Source organism: Podarcis filfolensis, assembly GCF_964270895.1.
Source record: "Podarcis filfolensis genome assembly, chromosome: 16".
NCBI classification, from domain to species: Eukaryota; Metazoa; Chordata; class Lepidosauria; order Squamata; family Lacertidae; genus Podarcis; species Podarcis filfolensis.
In genome coordinates this window covers 18,362,918-18,386,529 of record NC_139620.1, presented here as the reverse complement: position 1 = coordinate 18,386,529, position 23,612 = coordinate 18,362,918, and the positions used below count along the sequence as shown (strand labels likewise).

Below are 23,612 nucleotides of genomic sequence, written 5' to 3'. Positions count from 1 at the left end.
GGGCTTCCTCCCGGCGTACGTCAAGACAGGAGGCAAGGGGTGCAAGAGCATGTGCAGAGTGCTCTTCTCGCTCCAGCTGGCGGCCATGGTTGGGCAGGATTCCCTTTGTGCGTTTGATTCCCCCAACGAGCTCCCCGCTCCTTTCATTCCTACAACAACCTTGCGAGGTCGGTTAGATCTGAAAAGGAAGTGAAGGGCCCAAGGTCACCCAGAGAGCTTTGTGAACCTGCATCTTCCCCAGTTGTAGTCAAGGCAGTCATAGTCTGTCCACCATGCTGGGGATATAAACTGGGGGCCGAAATGTTCCCATGGAAGTGAATCTAGGAAGCACCACTTAATGATGGGAACTGCAGCAGGGACACTGCGAAGACATTGATATCTAGAGGCCTCTGTTGTTTAGGAAGGAGACCGAGTGGCCTGAACTCCGTAGCCGTCTCTAGGACACTGCTGGATGCTGTGTTTAGATTTGGAGGCCCCCCCCCCAGTACAAATCAGCTACTCCTTCACACCCTTCAGCCTTTGGTACTGCTTAAGAATATAGGCAGCTGCCTTATTGCTGGTCAGATCATTTGGCCATTGAACCTAGCATTGTCTCTGCCCTGACAGATGGCGACTGCCCAGGGTCTCAAGCACTGCAGGTTCACCTGTTTAGAGAAACCAGGGAATGAAAACTTGGACCATCTGCACGCCGGACAGGTGTTTTGCCTCTGAGTTTGCTCCCTTCCTGATACCCTTCGGTTATTAATGGTCCTTACTAGCAGTTGTCTGAGAACATCTCCTTGTAGATCTTGCGCTTGGCCATCATCTTATGTCAAGTGAGCTTGGGAATTTAAGTGTCAAGAGCACACAGCACAGTTCAGCAGTGCAGGAGCAAGGAGACCATATATAGATATAGATATACCGCTTCATATTTCGGCAGCTAAGTGGTTTTGCAAATCCCAAGAGGAAAAAATCTCCATGAGAAATACAAATTCCACATTCAAAACTGAATAAGACTGATAGTGCTACTAATAAGAACTCCACATTTCAAGTAACATAATTAAATACCTCCAAATATGTCAAAATGCAACGCAATCGCAATATGGCATAAAAAGTCACAATTGCCCAAAAAACGTAATAGAGTTGTCGGACGTATTCACTTGCATATTCGCACTTCACACAACTAATTGAAACACACAATCCACAATCACTTAGTTCTCTCCTTGCCCACACTATTCCATGCACTCGGTTCTCACTTCAATAAAACACACCCAACATTGAATTAACAAATAGCCAGTTATCCTGCACAAAGGAATTGGGCCTGTTTTATGCCTCTGTGTGAAAGTCTCTCTGCACCTTCACACATATAGTTGAATGCACAAAGTCTCCCCAGGAACAGAATTTCAGATCTCAGGGGAACTTGCACATGTACGACTATGTGTGCAGAGGCCTCCACCCTACAGATGCTTGCAGATGTCAGAGGAGAGATGGACACGGGAGCTAATAATTGCCCAAACAGAGCTATAGATGCATTTACACCTGTAGCGGCTTCTCTTTGAAGCATCCTTTCCTTCCTTGGAGGTTCACCAGCGGTCTGTTTTTGGCCTACAGTTCTCATCTGCCCCAGCCAGCACAGCATGGCTAGGACAAATGGGAGATGTTGTCAAACACATCTGGAGGGCACCAGGTTGGTAAAGGCTGGAATAGGTGATTAAACCCGTTGGGGCGAGGGCATTGGCTAATGTTGGAACCATGGATGGAATCACAGTCATAGAATGGAACCTGGAAGTCTGAAAGAGATGTTCAAGTGCTGTCAGGTGGTTTGCAGGTTTCATGTTGTACCTAGGTGAGCTGGGAAGCAGACACATAAAATAGGTTGATCTCCCTTTTTTAAAAAAAATAAAAAATAAAAATAAATTCCAGTTGTTACCTAGATATATTTCCATCCTTCGACAGCACAGGCACGTTCCTTGGCAAGTGGGGGAAATGGGGAAACTAGGGACCTTTTGGAGATTAATTTTAGATCGTGTCTCGGTTAAAAAAAGAAAGCAGAAACCAGACTGGTTTGCTTTCTCTCGTAGCTGCAGAGAATGGCCACTTGGAGAAGGAAGTCCAATCTTCAGGGTGGTCTGAGCACCTCTTCGTCCAGTTTAGGATCCTTCTGTAGAACAGCTAAATTTGGTGTTTTCCAAGTCGTACAAAAAGCAAAGGTGGTCTTGTCAGCCCATAAGAAAAACGTAAAGTGATTAGGCCAACTGAAATACTGCAAAATAGTGTGCAAGTTTTGAATTAACTCTTCATCAGGCTTGAATCGCTAGATCAGGGGCATGGAGACTTAGGCCAGGGGGCCAAATATCCCCCCCCCCCCGACATTGCCACACCCTCCTTGAGTACCATTGCCCAGCTGGAGTGTGTCCTTCAGTTGTGGTGATGCTTCTTGCTTGCCACAATGGACGGGTGTGTGCAGGACTGTGTAGAAACCTCTGACATCCATATGAATGAATTTCGGAATGCAGCCTCCTGTACAAAGGTAAGAGTCTCATCCAGGGCCCCACCCACTTTTGCCTCTGGGATTTAGCCCTTCGGCAGAAAAAGGTTCTGCACTTCTCAGTGGGAAACAAAACAGGCATGTGGGAGTCACATCCATGACTCCTCCCACTTTTGCTTCTGGTCCTGCCCACCACTGGCAAGTGGCCAAGGAACATGCCTAAGAGCCATGATGGCTCCTGACATCTCCACCATCTGGAGGGGCATGCCTGTGGATAATTGGATTTTGACTGTTTTCACACACAAATACCCCATCCTGTAGAATTCTCTCTCTGGGACCAAATGCTTTTTTGTGCAGCCTGAGCAGGAGCAGTTACCATTAAGGAAAAAGAGGTCTGAGTAGGCCAATAGATATGTGGACTGTCCCTGGATCAAGTGACTGTTCTTCTTTCAGTTCTCAGAAGTTCTTAACTTAGCTCAGGGTGAACTAGCCAGATGTTTAAGAATCAATCACCATTCAGTCCATTATTTCAAAAATAAGACTTTAGCGCTATATAATAGTAATAATAATAATTTATTATTTATAACCTGCCCATCTGTTGGCGGTTTCCAACAGAATATTAAAATACAATAATATATTAAACATTAAAAGCTTCCCTAAACAGGGCTGCCTTCAGATGTCTCCAAAAAGTCTGGTAGTTGTTTTTCTCTTTGACATCTAGTGGGAGGGCGTTGCACAGAGCGGGTGTCACTACCGAGAAGGCCCTCTGCCTGGTTCCCTGTAACTTGGCTTTTCGCAGGGAGGGAACCGCCAGAAGGCCCTCGGCACTGAACCTCAGTGTCCGGGCAGAACAATGGGGGTGGAGACGCTCTTTCAGGTATACTGGACCGAGGCCGTTTAGGGCTTTAAAGGTCAGCACCAACACTTTGAATTGTGCTTGGAAACGTACTGGGAGCCAGTGTAGGTCTTTCAAGACCGGTGTTCCCTCCTAGGACTTTGGCTTTCCACCCCACTGGTCCTCCCGATCCCCTTTTCCTGTTTGTCTCTGTCCTTCCTAAAGTGCAGCTCCCAAAACTGGACCCAGGTGAGGTCTGACAAGTGCAGATGTGAGCCACCCTCCCGATCAAAGCATCTTTAAAGTTGAGAGAGGCTGGCGAGGGCAAAGGTTCCTTCGTGGCTTTGGAGGAGACACCTCGAAAGCAATGAGCAGACATGACTGAATTCAACAGCTGGCCCCGGCATCTGTGCGCCTGCTTTAAATTCTAAATTAATTAGTCTAGCATAGGAGGATGTGGTTTTAACTAGTTCCTCATCCGCGCCCCCCCCCCCCACATGTAGGAAGCTACTGAGAATTTATGGAGTGGATCTGCTCACTGCTGAGGTGCAAGACTTTCTTCTGGTCAAAGCCTCTGCCCTGTCTTCTCAGATTGCTGGGGGTCAAAGGTCAGAGTCTCCCATCTTGGCTGTTGAGTGGCCACCAATCTCAGGGCTGACTTCCTGGTGGTCAAAACAAGTTTTGAGGTGGGGGCTTAGCTTAACTTTTCTGCTGGTTATTCTCAGCAATGAAATATTTATTCAGAGGATTTGTATACTTTTCAAGGGGACGCCGTACATGAAATGATTATTATTTTTTAAAGCATCAATCACAATTCTACAACAGCCACCCCAAAAAAGCAGGATGGGGGAACAATCTCATTTTGTAAGTTCTGTTTCTGCTTCTCCCCTCTCTTCAGGGCAAATGGTTCTTCAGATTCCCCCCTTGGCTGCATTTTGGGGAAGGAGGGGCCGGATGGTGGCAGCTTCTGCAATGGCATTTAGCATCCAAATGCTTCGCTTACAGTAACTTTGCAGCTATTTTGTAAGGTAGGTTAGTGCTGTTCCCATATTGCAAATATGGGGACTAAGGCTCAGGCAGAGCAAATTGCTTAAGTGAATTAATGAATTGAATTAGGGATTTAAGCTGCATCATTCCAAGTGATCATTCCAAGCTGGGTTAGGTACGTGGGAAACTGGTCAAACCCTTTGCCCTACTACTGTCTATGCCAGCCTTCCCTCACCTGATGCCCTCCATATGGTTTGGGCTACAACTCCCTTCAGCACTGGGCAGTATAGCCAGTGGCCAGGGGTTATGGGGCTTGTGGTCCAAAAGATCTGGAGCGCTCCGGATTGGGGAGTTCTAGCTTGCTCTTACTGGTCATTCATTCTCCAGGATCTTAGACGGAGGCAAGTAAAAAATCCAGATATTGTGGGGATTGTATCTAGGACCATCTATATGTAAAGCAAGCACTGTGCCACTGAGCTATGGTGCCCCCCTGACCTGCTGGGGGTTAATGACAGGCCTCTGGCTCTTGTTTTAACAACCAACACTTTTGCCTATTTGTCCTAAACCCCAGACATCCTGTGGCATTCAGTTCCACAGGACAACTGGGGGGGCGGTTCTTGTTCTTTGCTGTTGTTAATACAAGGGTTTCCAGACATTGCTGAACATCTTCCCTTGCATCAACCCCAAACGTCTGCAGCCAATGGCCAGGAACGAAGAGAGCTGTAATTCAGCAACATCTGGAGGGCCACAAGTTCCCCGTCCCTACAAGGCTATATTATTTTCTTTGGCTTTAAATCTCTGTAAAGCCTCTGGCGTGTATAGATTAATGAGGTTCTGCAAAGGCACAGCAGACAGAGAAGCATGAGAGGACTGGGAGACCAAGCGTGAGATCAGCCTCGCTCAGAGGCCTGTGGAGATAAGCAAGTGATCTTTTTCAGCATGCAGCCTCTCATCCCTGACGGATTGCAATAACCTGACCCAGGGCTGGCTCTGGGACTGAGAGTGTCCTCACTATGGTGTTGACTGGTGGGTTGCCATCCTGTGTGGGTTGAACCCTGGTGATCACAGCTGGTGATGGAGGCAGGCAGCATTGATCTGTTTGGGAATGGGCAGCTAAGCGGAAAGAGTCTCCCTCTGAATTAACCATCCCAATTCCTCAATCTCAATCTCCATTCCAAGCTTGGATTAATACCAACCCCTGATGAAAGGTTGTGGTAGCAAATGATGGGGAAGACAATTCTGTGCCCAAGACCAACTTTCCTGCCAGAGGACACTGGGCTGGGCTGGAATCAGGGGTGAGGAGGCACCAGCCCATGGGTCAGACTTGGTCAGGGATTTGAGGCTGGCCTGCAAGGTTGTTTTCCCCAAACCATGCTCACCTGCTCTGCATCATATGCAATTTCAGGTGTGGGGCTGTTTGAAACGTGGTTGCCAGTACGGTCAGGAAGGTGCCCTCCCCATTGTGTATTGGCAATGAAAACCCAAAGTGTGCTGGAAAAGCTTTGCTAGCAAACTCCCCGTGCAAAGTTCATTTGCAGAAAGCTGTTGGGCAGTAAAACTGAAGCATTCGCTGTTTTAAAGCACTGTGTAGGGCTTCTCACAAACCTGGCATCAAGCTTTGAAGTCCCAGCTTTGGGACTTCAAAGTACCCAATCACCTGAGGGGATAGTGACGCCAGGCAGTTGGCAGGTGGACATCCCACCCACTTGTGGGATTTGGCCCGTGGGGCTGAGATCCGGTAAGGATCTGGCCTGCACAACTGAAAAGGTTCCCCTCCAAACAGTGCTAGATGGACAAAGGGGAGAGAGGGGTGGGGACTTGAGGCCTTCCCCTCCCACCGCAAAAGGGGGCCTCCTGAGTGGCAGGCCACTCCCCTTGCATTGCCAGCGCTTTCTCAATGCCTCCCTGTCCGCATTGCCAGGCCGGCTGGTGGCTGACGCAGCCCAAATGGCACTCTGTGGCCTTTCCCTGCCCCCTCCACCTCCAGCCTGGCAGAAGGAGAAAGCCCCCTATTCATTGCTCCTGGAAATCCAGCTGCAAAGGGACGCTTTGGCCTTATCAGAGCAGACCCAGAGAGAGAGAGAGAGAGAGAGAGAGAGAGAGAGAGAGAGAGAGAGAGAGAGAGAGAGAGGAGAGAGTGGGAGACTGGGTTCTGGGTTGCAGGACGTGGGTCTGATAGAAAACCAGACCACACAGTTGGGACCCAGACATAATTTCCCCTCCCCTCCCCCATCCACAATGGATCCCATTTTTATGGGATGCAAGAAAGGAAGATAGCGAGTTTTTTCTTTTAGGTAGGATGGGGAAACCCTCCAGAATCTTGTTATATTTGGGGGACTGGGACTCAGGCCTGCGATGTGTGCTAAGGCCCAGTGCGGATCTTTCTACTGAGGAACCCGCACTCACCACTTTGTGTGTGTTTGGTGATGGGGGGGGGGGACAGATCTGCAGCTAAGGCCCAGCTCTTTCCTGAGGAAGTTACGTGAGAGAGTTGCTGTGTGTGTTTGAGGGATTGGGGGCGGAGGGGGGTAGAGAAGAGGAAGAAACACAAAAGCAGCTGTAGCCGAGCTGCCGTGTGTTTGGGGGGAAGAGTCTGGTCTCCTGCTTGCGCCACACTTCCTGCGCTACAGGAAGTGAGTCACCGTGCCAGCGCTGTCAGGCCACTGCGGACCGCTACCTCCCCCTCTCCAAAAAAGATACCGGTTCTCTGGCAGGGTGAGGGGCGACCATTATTCGGGAAGGGATCAGGGGGTAGGGCAAACAACAGGGTTGTTTTGCAATGGCGGGGGGGGGGACGGAGAGTTAAAAAGGGGGCGCTTCTGTGCATTTGAAATGGACGAGGCCTCGCCGAAATGACTGGGCTCCTTGCCCAAGGACCCTTCCTTTTGCCTTCCTCCCAAATGCTTTATCGTGTCCCTTGGCATGTTGGTGGGGGTGGGGGTGCCTATTTCCTGTTGTCATCGACATCTTCCTCTTTCCTTCCATGGCTCTCCAGCCTTCTTTTTCCTGCCTCTCCCCCCACCCCATGCCTGCCATCGGGTCAGCCGCCGCTGAATGACTTTAGCCTTCTGCCTCATGTCTGCTTCCTTCCTCGGAAAGCAAACTTTTCCTTCTCTCGGCAACCCTAAGATGGCAACTCCCATCACCTCTGTTTGTGGGGCAACTGGCTGGAGCCTGAGATGTGCTGGGAACATTGCGGCAGGGGAGGGGACGGACCTTTTTATTTGTACCCAGTTAAGTTTGCCCTGGAATAATTTCCTGCGGTTGGGTCTGATCCTGATTGGCAACGGGTCTTGCGGTTTGCTTGCTTAATGCGTCCGGGGCAGTTTGCTTGTCAGATTCTTTTCTCCAAAGTCTCTTGCATTGCTCTGTTTGGGATCTTTGGGATGTGAGCAGCGGGGCCAGCAGGATTTTATGGGTCCAGTACACTCTATGTGGGTTGCACACACGCACACCCCGACCCACTCACAAAAGTGGGTGGATTTGCACAAAATTTGTACATTCTTTGTGTCATGCACAAGTGGATGCCCTCTTTTGCAGGTGGGGTGGAGGGCCCAAAAATAAACCAGTGGCCACACACCTAATGAAATGCTTGACAGACAGAATGTGGACAGGTAAAGCTTCCCCCATAATTGTATTTCCATAGTAGAAAAAGCTTAACCTGCTTAATTTTTGACTGCCATACAGCACACAGAGGCACAAGAAACCTGCTTTCCCCCAGTGCCAACCCTAAATAAAAGCCTAGGCTGCAATTCTGGCCATTTATCTGGCAGAAAGCCCTGTTAAAAAGAAAGAGACATACACCGATTCTGAGTAGGTATTGTACAGCAAGTTAACCCTCCAGTGAGTGCCTTGTCTTTAGCTCCTGCACGGCAAGAGAAATATAGAGTTCTCACATTTTGTGTTTACCACTGAGAGGGTTGGTGGGTTTAACATTCACCCACACTTAGTAGTATTTTCAGAAAGTAACTTCTAGGGAGTACCTGATCTCTGACAAGCCCACCACAGGAAAGAGGCATCCTGGTTGCAAGGATAAAAGGGAGCACAAACTACAGAGATTCCAAGGTCTGGGAAATGAGACAGAAGCAGGAAAAGTGCGCTAAAGGGGAGAGGAAAACAGTAATTAATTACCTGGATGTCGGGTGGGTGGAGGGTCCTGCCTTTGGGCAGGCACCTGTATTAGACATGCCTTCCAAGTTTATGGGCCTTGTTTTGCAGTCAGAACCTATAACAAAATGCTGCCATGCATCTCCAGCTGCTAAGGTGGGAATGGGGAAACTGCGGCCCTCCAGATGATGTTGAACTCCCAGCTCCCACTAGCTGCAGTCAGTAGGGATGGTGGTTTGGGATGGTGGGAATGGTCATCCTGCATCATCTGGACGGCCACAGAGCAGGCAGCAGTTGATGAAATTAGGGTCCCTGCCAGGGCCTTGCAGAGCCAGGCAGAGGCCCAGGCCAGGTAGATAATGTGCTCCCCCCTTTTTTTTTACCCTGGGGATAATTGAAGTCTTATAAATAAGTAAGTTTGCCCCAGTGTATCCTTCAATTGTGAATATGCTGACCGAGGCCCCCTTTGGAATCGGAGGCCCAGGCCAAATGGCCCATATGCCCCCCCCCCCCCCGGTCTGGGCCTGGTCCCTGCCTGAGAGAGCTGCTGCCAGTCAAGAGTAGTTAATTACTTGACTAGATAGTCTGACCTGGCTTAAGACAACTTCCTATGTCTACATTGTGCTAGAGGACTCAGGTTTTGTGTTCCAAGTCCTGAACCTGAACATTTAATAGATGGTTATTATTATCCTTATTTGTATACTGTCCTATACTCATAGATCTCGGGCTGTTCACAACGTAAAATTCCAATATAACAAACACAAAATACATAATAAGAATAAGAACAAAAAAATCCCCAGTAATCCCCACTTCCACAACGTATTTAAATGGCATCATATGTCAGTTAGCCAAAGGCCTGGTTAAAGAACAATGTTTTCACCTGACACCTAAAGAAGTATAATAAAGGTGCCAGGGGAGAGTGTTCCACAGATGGGGAGCTACTGTAGAAAAGTCCCATTCTCATGTTGCCACCCTCCGGACCTCTTGTGGAGAAGGCACACAAAGATAAGCCTTGGAAGGTAATTTCAGGGTCCAAGTAGGTTCATATGGGGAGAGGTGGCCCTAGAGGAGGAGGAGAAGAGGTTTCTGGAGACTGGGGAAGGAAAAGCTTATCTTTCCCCCTTTCCTTTCCTTTTCTCTGGAAGTATCCCTGTGTAGTACTAACAGGGGAGTGTTTTCATTTTTTAAGATTGTGGCATTCATTTCCTCCCATCCTACTTCCCGCTCCAGGATACTGACTATAATTTGCAAGTTCTTCAGGGCTTGAGCAAGGCTAATTTCCTCTTCATAAACACATCCTTCAGTTCCATGCTGAATTTCTCATCTGACACCACACATCCTGGAAACTCACAGGTCCTCCATTTTTTGAGTTCCTTTGAATCCTGGGAATTGCAGTTTTCTAAGGGTGCAGGGAATTGTAGCTTGGGGGGGGACACTACAGTTTCCAGGGTTCTTTGGGGAAGCCATGGCTGTTAGATGTGCCATAAATGTGATTTAAATGTATGATGTGGGTGTGACTGTGCTGAATTCTGTTTATGTGGAATAAAAAGAGCACATTTGGGGTGGGGGGGAATCAATGTGCGTTTGAGCCCAAAGTAGTTTTTTCATTTGGTTTACAGGTGTGAGGGATGCAAAAATCAGCATGACTTGTTAGAATCGCTTGCTGACGCTTCATCAGTTCTCTCCTTTGCACCCACACTGAGGTGTGATACAGGTTTTCTCGCTTTCTCTTTGCATGTATTCTCCCGCTGCCCGCTGTGAAATTTCCCCATGCATAAGAATTTCCATTTTAGAACATTTCTCATCTTGACTGGATCTTATCAGAAACTCTTTTGCTTTCTAAAAATGCCCACTAGGGAAACAACAACAGCAGCAACAACAACAACAACAATAATAACAGGGTCCTGACCAGCATTTCAGCCCCCCAGCTTACCCTCCTTAGTAGAAATATCTCTCACTTTTTAAATGTATGTATGTATTTGTTTGTTTATAAATAAGGAGTTCAAGACAGCTTAGTTCTCCCTTCCCTTGTTTTAATCCTCACAACAACCTTGTGAAGTAGGCTAGTCTGAGAGCAAGAGGCTGGGCCAGTGAGAGATTCATGGCTGAGGGAAGATTTGAACCCGAGACTCCTCAGTCCTAGACACATCCGTTATGCTGTGTTGTTCTCAAAATATTTTATTAATTTGTCCCCGTCCCCCCCCAAACATCTTCTTTTCCCGCCTTTGCAGCTCAGGATGGTACATGGTGGCAGTTGTCTTCCCCACCCACCAGTCCCAATCCCATCTTCCTCATTGCAACAACCCTGTGAGGTAGGTTAGGTTGGGAGTGACTGTCCCAGCTCACCCCCCACAGCCCTTGCACTCAATTAGGGATTTGAATCTGGGCCTGCCCAGTCTTTGGCTACATTCCTGCCATACATTTAAAGCCCTGTGGTACCACTTTAAAAAGTCATGGCTTCCCCAAAAGAATTCTGGGAGGTGTCGTTTGTTAAGGGTGCTGAGAGTTGCTAGGAGACCCCTATTGCCTTCATAGTTCCCACAGAGTTCCCTGTGACGAGGGATCAATTGTTAAACTGCTTTTGACAATCGTGGCTCTGTGAGGGGAGCAGGCCTTTCCTAACAACTCTCAGCACCCTTTAGAAAACTACAGATCCCAGGTTTCCTATGGATTGTTTAGTAGTGGTATCGTAGTGCTTTAAGTTTATGGTGTGAACGTGGCCCATGTCTGGCACTCTCTAAACACTACATCGCACTTCGGAGTGAGTGACGCTTTGGCACGGTGTGGCATGAACAAATGTACCTATAACTCTGTATGTGTGTGATAAAGGAGGGAAACCATGTAAAATATGTACTGCCTAGAGAAGGACAGCAGAGCGGAGTTTGGAGCTACTCAGGAGTAGGGCTGGGCGATATCAGTTTTTCAACATAGCGGTGTATCGCTAGCCAAACATTGCGGTTTGGCGATATACCGCAATGTTGAAAAAACAAGCTGCATTGGCCTCTGTGAGGCACCTGGTGAAACTGCCCCAGCTCTCACCTCAGGAACTGAGGCATTTTCACCCTGACACTCATGGGCTGAGGCAACGCAGCTTGTTTGTGCAGCAAAGCTGGGGGTCCAGAAGATTCCCCCTCCTCAGCTGAGACAGCCCCAGCGCTCACCGGCAAATGGGCAGAGCATCAGGGCTCCTTTAACTGCTCGCTGTGGGGAGTGCCAACCATGCTCCTCTCAGCTGAGCAGTTTTACAGAGCCCCCACCCCGCCAGCAGTTCACAGGGGCCAGTGCTGGGCTGGGGGCTCCTTTAACTGCTTGGCTGAGGTAAGGCCAGCTGCACACGCCTCAGTTGAGCAGTTTAAAGATGCAGAGGGAGGGACAAGCTGTATCAGCGCCTCACTGATACAGCTTGTTTCTCCCTCTGCATCGTATGATGGAAGAGTGCAATGGCAGTTTTGTTGTGAGCTAAAATTCTTCTGAGTTTACGCCAATAAAACTCAGAGGCAAGAAGAGTTAGGAGTCAATTGTTGTTTATTGCTAAGCAATAGGTTACAGTCCAATTGTTTCGCAAAACTGCAACCCCGGGTCCGGGTGGCTTGTTTCTCCCTCTGCATCATATGATGGAAGAGTGCAATTGCTGTTTCACCAGCGATATACCACTGAGGGAAACCGACATTGCAGTCTGCTATAGCCCAGGCCTACTCAGGAGCACATAGTGCAAAAGTGGGTTGCAAGCTGTTGTCGATGTGGCTTGAAAAAGCTCCTACCCCCCCATTCGAGTTCCTGTGAAATTTCCCTCCCTGAGCGAATGCTGCTTGCTTCTGTCTCTGTCCACCAGACACAGTTCATCCTCTTCCCCCTAATCTTTCTCCTCACGCCTTGATGACAAGAAGCCATGCCTGTGCTTTGATCGTTTGCAGAAGTTTCGTCTTCTTCCACTTCCTCCTGCTTGTGGTGCTGAAGTGAAGCGTGTGCCTCTGGCCTCTGGGCTGCTTGGTTAAGAGTTGCCGTTACATGTCACCGCAGTGTGACTTGGTCCTCCCCACGGGGTCAGAGGCAGGTTGTTGCCTTCCCCGGCCCGGCTTCCAATCAGTGTGTAGTTTATTTTGGGGTGAAGGTGGAAGTGAGTTAAACGGGGTTAGTGATTGTGCAAAGCGCATGCAAGACCAAGGCCGGGTATGCTGTTATTTTTGCTTTGCTCGGAGTCTGGGACAGGGCCTGCCGCAAGGCAGTGGGCAGGGGGACCTGCTTTGCACCCGGGTTCAGATGCCACTGCCTTCCAGCTTCTCCCACCAAATCTTCCATCCTTGCCCTAAGCTGGCCGGTTCCTCCAAGAAACAGGCCCCTGGCTGGGTGCAGGGCTTGTTGGGCTGCACCATCTGTACAGGGTAAGGGACAGCTGGGCACCAGTTCCTCCGATGGTGATTGGGAGTGACAGCCCTCAGGGGTGGGGTGGGGAGGATGCTCTGTCAAACAACTAGGCTAATCGGCTCTTGACAGCAGGGATTTTATCCTACATGGGGTGGGGAGCAAATGGAGCCCTGTTTTTGCTTTAATACTGGGGCTTGACAAATAAAGTGGGTAGAGGAACCACTTTATTCCAGGTGCTATGCAAAGTTTGAAGCGGGGAGCTTCTCCTCCTCCCCAGGAATCCCAGATGCCGTGGTTATAGTCAGGTTCAGAGGTGTTACTAGGTACTTGAAAGCCCAGTGATCAGAAAGGAGATTGCAGGAAAGCAGATTCCAACTAAACATATGAAAAAACTTTCTGACAGTAAGAGCTGTATAACAGTCTCTCTCGGGAAGTTATGGACTCTCCTTCCGTGGAGGTTTTTAAGGCTGGATGGGTATGTTTCATGGATGCTTCAGCTGAGATTCCTGCTTTGCAGGGGGTTGGACTTGATGATCCTTAGGGTCCCTTCCAACTCTGCGTTTCTATGATTCTGTCAGCATCGTCCCCACCTTAATTTCCAAAGGCCTGTCTGAACAGGAAGGTTTGGGCTTGCCTGCAGAAGGATAACAAAGAGGGAGCCAGTCTAGCCTCTCTTGGGAGGAAATCCCACAATGTGGGAGCAGCCAGAGAATAGACTCTCTCTTTGGTGTCACCACCAACTGTGGCTCTGAGGTTGACAGGAATGAGAGAAGGTGCTCACCTGAGGATCTTGACACCTGGGTAGGTTTGTGAAGGGAAGTACAATCTTTCAGGCCTCCTGGGCCCAATGCTTGTACCCCATCTGGGAAAGTTTGGCAAGGTCTCCAAAGCAGGAGATGTGGATATCACAGCAGGCTTGAATTCCAGCTCCATAAACCCGGTGTGTTTGGCTCAAAGCAGATCTTTTTCACCTGCCTTCTTCCCTTTCTCCTGTGTCTCTTTTTTTCCATTGCAGTAAACAGCCCTCAAAATGGCTAGACAGCTTTGCCGTGGCCAGGTGATTCCTGGCACCCCTGCCTGCCTGACTGCTGTGTGCTGACCCTCGCCTCTGCATGGAGCCTGTTTGCTGAGGAGCAACTTGGCTCTCCCCAGCAGGACTAGATCCCTTTTAAGCGTGTTTGGAAGCCCCTCCCCATGGGCGGGGCATTGACCTCTTCCGCCAAAGAGACTGCGGCCTGTTACATGCTGACAGCCTGATTTGCTGACGCACCTGGGGAAGCGGGATTGGTGTTGTTTTTCCTTTCTCCAGTTGGGTAGGATCCAGATTCCCCCGTGGTCCTTTGGGTGCCTGGGCCAGCGCGAGGGGATAGGTCTGTGGGCGCCTGGAGGCAATGCAGTCAGACGACCTCTTCATCCGCAAGACCCGAAGCCACTGGAACCGACCGCCTCTCACGTCCCTCTCTTTTGACACCTTCCGGGCCCCCAAGCCCCAGGCGGCTGAGGGCCCCCTTGCGGGGCAGTGCGGCCCTCCACTGAGGTCCCCAAGGCGTAGCTACCTCATGCATCGCAGCAACAGCGACGTGACACTCAGCGAAGGGGAGCTGGCCCCTGCCCCTGCCGCCCCCGGCTCTCCCTTGCCCGCTGTGCCACCCGCCGCTGGAGTTGGCCTTCACCGCATCAGCAGCATCCCCAACACATCCACAAAGTGCCCCGTGCCCCCTCGGGCCCGGGCACACAGCCACGAAGAGCCACAGGCCGGCAGCCCCACAGCACGGCGCTTCCGCGACCCCCTGCTTCTGCTGGGACTGGCGGCCAACGAAGTGTGGGAGACCGAGGCAGACGGTGCGCCGGCCGGGGACCCTGTGCCTTCTGAGGCGCCCGTGCCAGTGTGGGGTCGCCACTTGGCCCACTACGACGTCCAGAGCATCCTCTTCGAGCCGGGCGAGGCCACCCGAGAGGCGGAGAAGCCTGGCAATGTCACCACCGGGGCATCGGCTGCGTCAGAACGGGAACGCTGCCAGGCGGACCCGGCACCCCCCTTTGAGGGAGAGGGGAGCGAGGACAAAGATGGGCCTCTGGTCCTCAGCTGCCCCAACTTCCGCATGGAGGCTGGGGGCGAGGCTGAGTGGGGGATCGGCCAGCATCGGGGCTCACTTGCGGGGTTTCACTGCCCCAACATGGCGGTCTCTGTGCTGGAGGAGCCCCGGGAGAGCTACGGGCAGAGGACCAGCCGGACAAGCCATGCCATTGAGTACGCCGACCTCGGAGCCTGCTATTATCGGAAGCATTTCTACGGCAAGGGTGAGCGGCTGCTGGCAGGGTGAGATGGAAGGGGGCCCTGGGCGGGCTGTGGGAGTTGACTTGGGGTGTTGAAGCAAGGAAAAAGCAAAAAGCCGAGTGGGGGTTGTGTGGGACACAATAAAGGGTTATACAGAGAATTCGCAGTATGGAAAACCTGGCTAGGAAGACAATATTCTTTCTCCTAAAACTAGAATTCCAATTCCTGGACCATTATTTTGCCTCCTCTTGCTTCCTTTTTGCATGATGCATGGCTTTAATTTTAATTTTTAAAAATAACTTTATTTATGCATTTTCAAATTTAAAGTTGCACTCATTTATATACATGGATTTACGTTCTCAGTCTGTATTGGCTTCCCAGTCTTTCCTTCACTGACATTCTAGATCATATTCTTTGGATCGCTGCATCCCCAGTAGACTTCCATCCTTTTTCTTCCTCTCTGTTCATTTATCTTGTCCACTTCTGGTCCTAAGTTCATCCCACCTGGAAATTAACCATGATACCATCTCTTTTTAAATATTCTCCAGAACAATCCCACTCACTCCTTACTTTTTCCTCATTCCAGTTTCTTATTTTGGCCGTTAAACGTGCTCATTCCACAAATTTTATTAGTTTATGCAACCATTGGTCCTTTGTCGGAGTTGCCTTTATTTTTTATTTTTAATATAGTTTTATTAATTCCCAATATATAACCATTACAAAAAAGAGTGGAGGGGGGATACAAAAACAAAACCCCAACTCTTCCCCCCTTCAGGAGGGTTCATTCTAGTTAAGATTTGCCGAAGTCCAATCTCTGGTTTTGGTACTTGCCATTCTTTTTTTTTTTTAATTAATATTTATTAAAGTTTTAAAGGTTATAGAAAGAAAAAACAACAAACACCATTTTAAACAAAAACAATACAACATCACAATAAAGAAAAAACAAAAATGAGAAAAAGAAATAAAAAACACGAAAAAATAAAATCCATTAAAAAAGCAAAAAAGAAGAATACAGCACATCTTCCCATAACTTATCTTTCATTAGCTTATTTCCTTGACCTCCTCACACCTCCCTTTTTTGTATTCTAGTTCGATTATCTGTTTCAGCAAATCCTTTCCATCTTTTCAAATTTTTGTCCTGTAATTTATCTTAATATAATGTATCTTTACTTTCCCTCCTTTCACCAATTAACAGTCAGTTTTTCCAAAATCCTTTATAACATTTCTGCTAAAGCCACATAACATCATTCCAACATCCTTCTAACATTCATTAATTTTGCAATATTTCTGTAAATAGTCTTTAAATTTCTTCCAATCTTCCTCCACCAACTCTTCTCCCTGGTCTCGGATTCTGCCAGTCATTTCCGCCAGTTCCATGTAGTCCATCACCTTCATCTGCCATTCTTCCCGGGTGGGTAGATCTTGTGTCTTCCAGTACTTTGCAATAAGTAGTCTTGCTGCTGTTGTAGCATACATAAAGAAAGTTCTATCCTTCTTTGGCACCAGTTGGCCGACCATGCCTAGGAGAAAGGCCTCTGGTTTCTTCAGAAAGGTATATTTAAATACCTTTTTCATTTCATTATAGATCATCTCCCAGAAAGTCTTATCCTTGGGCATGTCCACCAAAGGTGACAGAATGTACCTTCAGTCTCTTTACATTTCCAACATTTATTATCGGGCAAATGATAGATTTTTGCAAGCTTGACTGGTGTCATGTACCACCTGCATATCATTTTCATTATATTCTCTCTTAAGGCATTACATGCCGTGAACTTCATACCTGTGGTCCATAACTGTTCCCAGTCAGCCATCATAATTGGTACTTGCCATTCTTCAGGGTTATCAGTAAAGTATTTTATAAAAGGATGCCACATATCAACAAAATTGTCTGCAGCATTTGTATTATTCAATGCATGTAATCTCTTCGTTAATGTTTCTGAAAGAGCAATAGATCATTCCTTCTTTTTCTAACAGAGATAGCTTTATTGAAGACATTTAGCCCCCATTCCAACAACAGCCCTGCGCCCATTTAGCCCCCATTCCAACAACAGCCCTGTGTTGAAATGCATTTATATGGCTTAAAAAGGAGACCAAAACAATGGACAGCAAGTGGTGTGGTCACTGTGAAGCTAAGAGGATTGCAGTGCTGGTGAAGCACTGCTGGTGAAGGCATCTGGAAGAAAGGGGAATTTTGGAACCTAGTGTGCCTTGCAAGGGGCAGGGCAGAGCTGCTTCAAAGGCATGTTCCTAAAATGTGGTGACACCTGCCCTGAATAGGCAGTTAGAGATTGGGAGAAGACAAAATCCCAGTTTGGGAGTGATGGGCTACCTTTTTGTCCTTTCCTGGTGCACAGCAGCCTCTCCCAACCAGCTGCTGTGGGGCTGATGGCAGTCCAAAAAAATTTGGAGGCCTGGTGTACAAGGAAGAATGGTCTGGCCTTAGCCTTCTCAGATCAACCCCACAATCTACCAGCTCAGACCCAGGAACAAAAGATTACAGTTAGAATTATATAGTTGAGAAGAGGGTGCCTCTGACTTTGTGTCCAATACTTGACACAAAGCCAAGGACTTTGTGTCCAATACTTGAAAACAGAGCTCAATCTCCTTTCCCACCATCACCCACTCCTGGCTGGTGTACCTCGTTCCAGCAGCCTTGTTCAGATGGAGAAAATGGTTTCCCCTGTTCTAATTGGGAGTCAGAAAACTTTGCTGATCTCCTGAATCATACAGAGATCTTCCACTAGACCCCAATGGACCTTCTGCTCACCCTTGGTGTTCAGGGTGGCTGAGGGCAAAAAGGGGGCATGGGGCAAGTGTAGGCCTCCTGCTGGCCGCCTTTGCTGCGAGGTTCCTTGTTTTCAGAGTCTCTGGTTGGCTTTGTTTGCAAGCTGTCCTCAAGGCAGGTTCCTCGCTTCTCTCCACACAGAGCACCAGAATTACTTCGGGGTGGACGATAAGCTGGGCTCTGTGGCTGTGTCACTACGGCGTGAGGAGAAAGAGGGCAGCGCTGGACCCCAGTACAATTACCGCCTTATAATCCGCACAAGTCAGGTGGGTTCTTACAACATGCCGCAATAGCCGTTCATGTGTTTTTTTATCCCAAACTGCGAGCTAAATTTGCTTACCAAAAATCAGCCGTGAGAACTGTCTCTGCTCTCAGGCTTACACTCTAAAATACACAGCACACAAGGAAAACAAGATGGGGAGGGAGGAAGGGTTTAGTGGAAGCCCAATAACCCATTCTTAAATTTATGGTTTGCATAATGTAGTTCTGTCTATGCAGATTCTTCTTTCTTGGAGAAAGACACCTTCCCAGGAGAACTGACACCAGCCCCGAGTAGACGATAGCCGCCACATTCACACCAGACGTTTAAAGCACTAGGATTCCACTTTAAACAGCCATGGCTGGGAATCCTGGGAACTATAGTTTGTTGAGGGTGTTGAGAGTTGTTTGGAGACCCCCTATTCTCCTCACAGACCTACAATTCCCAGAATCCTCCGGGAACGAGTTAATTGTTAAAGCACTCTGGGAACTGTAGGGCTGTGAGGGGAATAAGGAATCTCCTAACAACTCTCAGCACCCTTGACAAACTACAGCTCCCAGAATTCTTTGGTGGAAACCATGACTGTTTGAAGTGGCATTATACCACTTTATGGTGTAAATGTGGCCTGAAAGAGAGTCTGTGGGACTTAACCCTAGCTTTTCTCAGGTCCCACCCCAACATCCTAGCCACTAGGCCACACTGAGTGGTGTCATGGCCTTATGTGGAGGGGAGTCCCCTTGACAGCTGTTGTTTTCCTCCCAGCTCCGGACTCTGCGGGGATCTATTCTGGAGGATGCTCTTCCCCTTTCGGCCCGCCACACTGCCCCACGGGGCATCCCTCCCAAGAAGTTGCTGGAACACGTCATGCCAGAGCTCAACCTGCAGTGTCTCCGCCTGGCCTCTAGTTCCCCAAAGGTCCCAGAGACCTTGCTCAAGTTGGATGAACAAGGGGTAAGGCTGTTTCATTCAAAACGTATATTCCCCACCCTGTTATGTCTTAGAACTACCTTCAAGGCCGTTTACTGCCATGAAAAATTGTTTTTTTGTTTTTATACTGCCCTTCATCCGTAGATCTCAGAATGGTTCACAACATAAAATTGCAATACAGTTGTACCTCGGAAGTCAAACAGAATCCGTTCCGGAAGTCCGTTCAACTTCCAAAGAACGGTTTCTGCAGCCAACTGGAAGCCACAGAAGCCCCATCTGACGTTTGGCTTCCAAAAGAACGTTCAAAAACTGGAACACTCACTTCTGGTTTTTGATCGTTCGGGAGCCGGAACATTCGACTCCTGAGGTGTTCGGGAGCCGAGGTACGAGTGTATAAAAAACACAAAATACACAGTAAACATAAGAACAAAAACAAACCAATAATCCTACAACACATTTAAAAGGGCATCAGATGTCAACCAAGGAATAAAATCGAATCCTGAGGAACCTCACATTGAAGGCTCCATGGGCTGAAGAACACTCCCTAAGCAACACTCTCAGACCTTCCAACTTTTTCTGATGCAAAACTGGGACATGCATCTTCTGGGATGGCTTCTGGGCAAGTCATGTGACTCTCGCTCTTGCCCCCCAAAGCAGTTTTTTGGAGGGGGGGCAAATCTCGTGTAGTGCCCAAAAACGCGAGAGCGCGTGAAGTCGCAGCACCCAAAATGGCTGCCGAGATCTTGCGAGAAAAAATGGGAAGGTGTGCTCACTGGAAACATTAATCCAAGTAGTACTGGAACTACCTCAAAGCAGTGCCACACGGTCCTAACTCCAGAAGGAAACAATGGTTGATGGTATTGAAAGCCGCTGAGAGGTTGAAGAGAATAAACAGAGACACATGACCCATGTTTCTCTCCCAACTGAGGTCATTGTACAGGGTGACCAAGACAGGTTCTGGGCCTAAACCCCAATTGAAATGGATCTAGACAATCAGTTTCTTCCTTGAGCGGCTAGATTTGTATCATTTGTATTTAAAAATAATAATTTAAAAATCAGAAGGCAACCATCAAAGAACATCCAGCAGAGCTGTAAGGCAGGGCTGGGGAACCTGTAGCCCACCCATTGTTATTAGACTCCAGCTCCCATGTTCCCCAGCCAGCATAGCTAACAGCCAAGAATTATGCGAGTTGTTGTAGTCCAACAATATCTGGAAGCCCCATCTTCCTCTGCTGTCTCAAATGAGCATGGCTATCGGTTCATTTCCATTTACGGTGTTGACTTTGACTTTTAAAGCCCAACGCAGCTTGGGACCTCAGGTACTTTTAAAGTCCCACATCAATCTACGCGGCTTTTAAGATTTTCTACCGAGACACATATGTTAAGATCTTTTGCTCCAGCTACCCGGCGGGGACAACTACGTGATGGGCTTTTTGTTGCAGTTGCGCCTCTCATTGAATACTCTGAATGCTAGTTTCTGGGCGACAGCAGCAGGAGAGGGCTAGCACTTTTGTGGCCTGCTTGTGGGCATCGCAAGAGGAATCTGATTGGTCATTCTGTGTGCAACAGGATGCTGGATTAGACCTACCCAGTAAAGTGAAGGCTTTGAAAGAGCCTCTGATTGGTTCTCGTTTGGGTCTTGCCCTTCAATCTACCCATCCCGGACTTCCCCCTCCCTGCAGCTCAGCTTCCAGCGGAAAGTCGGGGTGCTGTACTGCCGGGCAGGGCAGGGCTCCGAGGAAGACATGTACAACAACGAGGAAGCAGGGCCAACTTTCCAGGAATTCCTGGACCTCTTGGGTGAGCGCATCCGGCTGCTCGGCTTTGGCAAGTACCGTGCCCAGCTAGACAACAAGAGTAAGTATAACGGGAGTGTGATTAATGTATGTGTGTTTTACAGGGTCATGGTTAGGGGGTGGCCTATGGGGTCTTCCGCAGTAGACCCTGCATCTCCTGGTCCTTCTCCCCCACTTCTTAAAACTTTTTTAAAAAAGGCAATGTAAACAGTAATAAAATATAAACTGCTTAGAGGGCAGCTGGATGCAGTGCCCATCTACCACCTGAATTTCCCAGCGGCATGCCACCCCAGTCTCTGAGCGGTGAAAAATTTCAGGCAGTTACCCAGGGTTTGTGGTTCCTTTTGGAAATGAGGCGCAGCAGAGACCATGGTGTCTTTATGATACATAGTTTATTTACACATATACAACCTGAGCCTACGATGGAGCGGTTCACAGCATCAACCTCCACACCCCCAAAGGGTCTTGTTTCTCCCACAGCATTTACCACAGTATAATAATAATAATAATAATAATAATAATAATAATAATAATAATTTATTATTTATACCCCACCCATCTGGCTGGGTTTCCCCAGCCACTCTGGGCGGCTTCCAACAGAATATTAAAATACAATAATCTATTAAACATTAAAAGCTTCCCTAAACAGGGCTGCCTTCAGATGTCTTATAAAAGTCTGGTAGTTGTATGCCGCATGTTGTTGCCAGGCCTGAGCAGGGCTTAGTAGTCAAGTTCCTAGCTCTTTTTGTCTTCTCCTGTTAAAGCTATGCATTTATTTATTAAGTAAAATTGGTTGGTTGGCGTCTGTCTGTCTCGGAAGACGATGGAGAAGTACGGCTTTTGGGGGGGGGGCGTGAAGTTGGAAGGTTGCCATGCCTGCTGTGACTGTAGAGAGACAAGTTTTGGGAGAGACAAGCTTTATTGCAGCTGGGGCAGGTGAAGGCGTCCGGTTATGCTGCTGCAGATGCACCATGACGTTTCTTCTCTTTCCGCTCCTCCCAGCAGTCATTGCTCCTCTGGTTAGTGCTATGGATGCAGAACCTGACTGCCATACACAGACCCTTTCTGAAAAAGCTACCTTTTGGGTGGGTGGATGCTAGCAGCAGCTGCACTGAAAGTTTTTTCTAATCTCTCTGCCACTCTTCTTTGCAGATGATTCCACGGGGACCCACTCGCTCTATACCACGTATCAGGACTATGAGATCATGTTCCATGTCTCTACCATGCTACCCTACACCCCTAACAACCGCCAGCAGGTATGTGGGGGCATTTTTGCTTAGGTCAGGGGAACAAGAGATTCCCCATAAAAAGTAAGTGAGGGGGAAGCCACCACACACATACTGGAGAAGAATCAAGCAGAACTTATTCACATCCTCTTAACGCTCCATTCAGAGGCTGAACAGAGTGCCTGTCTCAAGTCTCCAGCTCCCCATTTCTTTGGTAACCTTCCTTTCCTCCCCCACCCCCAATCTTCTGCAGCTGCTGAGGAAGCGGCACATTGGGAATGACATTGTGACCATCGTCTTCCAGGAGCCTGGAGCGCTCCCCTTCACGCCAAAGGTGTTCCGCTCACACTTTCAGCATGTGTTCATTGTGGTGAGGGCACATGAATCTTGCACAGAGCACACTACTTACAGGTGAGAGGGAGGTGGCAGTGCGGGGAAAACTGGCGAAACTCTCCCTGACCTTCCAATTGTAACACCTCTTTGGACTTGACAGCAAGAGATTTTGAAGAAAATTAATATTTTTTGGTTGCAAATGCTTTAGTCCTTGTGCCAATATTATTATTTACATTTACGTTTACAAGTTGCTTACCTTGTAAAAATAACCCAAAGTGAGGTATAAACACAATACAAACCCGAAGACCAATTACTGTACACAGAACCAATAAAAAACCCTTTAAAACATATCTATATAAATACAAGGCAGGTCTTTTCCTACCTGGGGCTGGGGAAACCCAGCCAGATGGTTGGGGTAGAAATAATAAATTATTATTAAATTATTATTATCCCACTAATAGAGGCCAAAAATACTTAAAACCCTTCAAATGAAGGGCCAAAAGTCCAGGTAAAAAGCACACATGTTTGCCTGACAACTAAGACTAGACAAAGATGGTACCAGGCAAGCCTCCCTGGGGAGAGCTTTCCACAACCACAGGAAAGGCTTGTTCTCGTGTTGCCGCCCTCTGATCACAGGGCCAGGGTGAGTGGATGTGGGGAGGGGTTGTCCTTGACATATGAGGTTCTGAGCCGCATTGAACAAACCATGGTTAAAGCAATCTGTGGCATAACATGATGTGCAAATGCAGCCATCATTGTCCGTTGTTAAATTTTAAATCCGTTCTTTCCTTATTTTATTCCAACCCTCCATCTAAGTTGCTCAGAGTGGCCCATGGTACTCATAGCAGTCCTTTGTGGTAGGCTCATTGGGGAGAGAGTGTGTTGGATCCAAGGTCACCCACTGAGCTTCATGAATGAGCGTGCCTGGTGCTAATCCAGGCATCCCCAACCTTCGGCCCTCCAGATGTTTTGAACTACAATTCTCATCATCCCTGACCATTGGTCCTGTTAGCTAGGGATCATGGGAGTTGTAGGCCAAAACATCTGGAGGGCTGCAGGTTGAGGAAGCCTGTGCTAATCCAACTCTGTAGCCACTGCCTCAAACCACACTTCCACATAGGCAATGAACATGCCCCATTCAAGGAAGAAAGCATCAAGTTTAACTAGACTTCTGAATAAGATTAATCTGATGTATCAGTTTCTCCGTTTGTCCCAGATTTTTAGCAAAGGTTGTATCTAACTGTGTT

At 48.3% G+C, this 23,612-nt stretch overlaps 1 protein-coding gene across 7 annotated transcripts in view; it reads left to right on the top strand.

Annotated features, from left to right (window-relative positions):
- Positions 1-23,612, top strand: part of SIPA1 (signal-induced proliferation-associated 1) — a 37,373-nt gene that overhangs the window by 785 nt on the left and 12,976 nt on the right. Inside the window, exons 2-8 of one of the 7 annotated variants that reach the window (XM_083590847.1) lie at positions 4,201-4,330; positions 13,777-15,062; positions 17,966-18,090; positions 18,846-19,034; positions 20,693-20,867; positions 21,959-22,062; positions 22,286-22,443. In XM_083590847.1, the coding sequence (XP_083446973.1) occupies positions 14,153-15,062; positions 17,966-18,090; positions 18,846-19,034; positions 20,693-20,867; positions 21,959-22,062; positions 22,286-22,443 (1,661 nt within the window). In that variant the 5' untranslated portion in view covers positions 4,201-4,330; positions 13,777-14,152. Of the gene's footprint in view, positions 1-4,200; positions 4,331-6,866; positions 7,005-10,920; positions 11,209-13,039; positions 13,563-13,776; positions 15,063-17,965; positions 18,091-18,845; positions 19,035-20,692; positions 20,868-21,958; positions 22,063-22,285; positions 22,444-23,612 lie in introns of those variants that run through there. The other 6 variants (XM_083590848.1, XM_083590846.1, XM_083590850.1 and 3 more) reach the window with 6 other exon arrangements.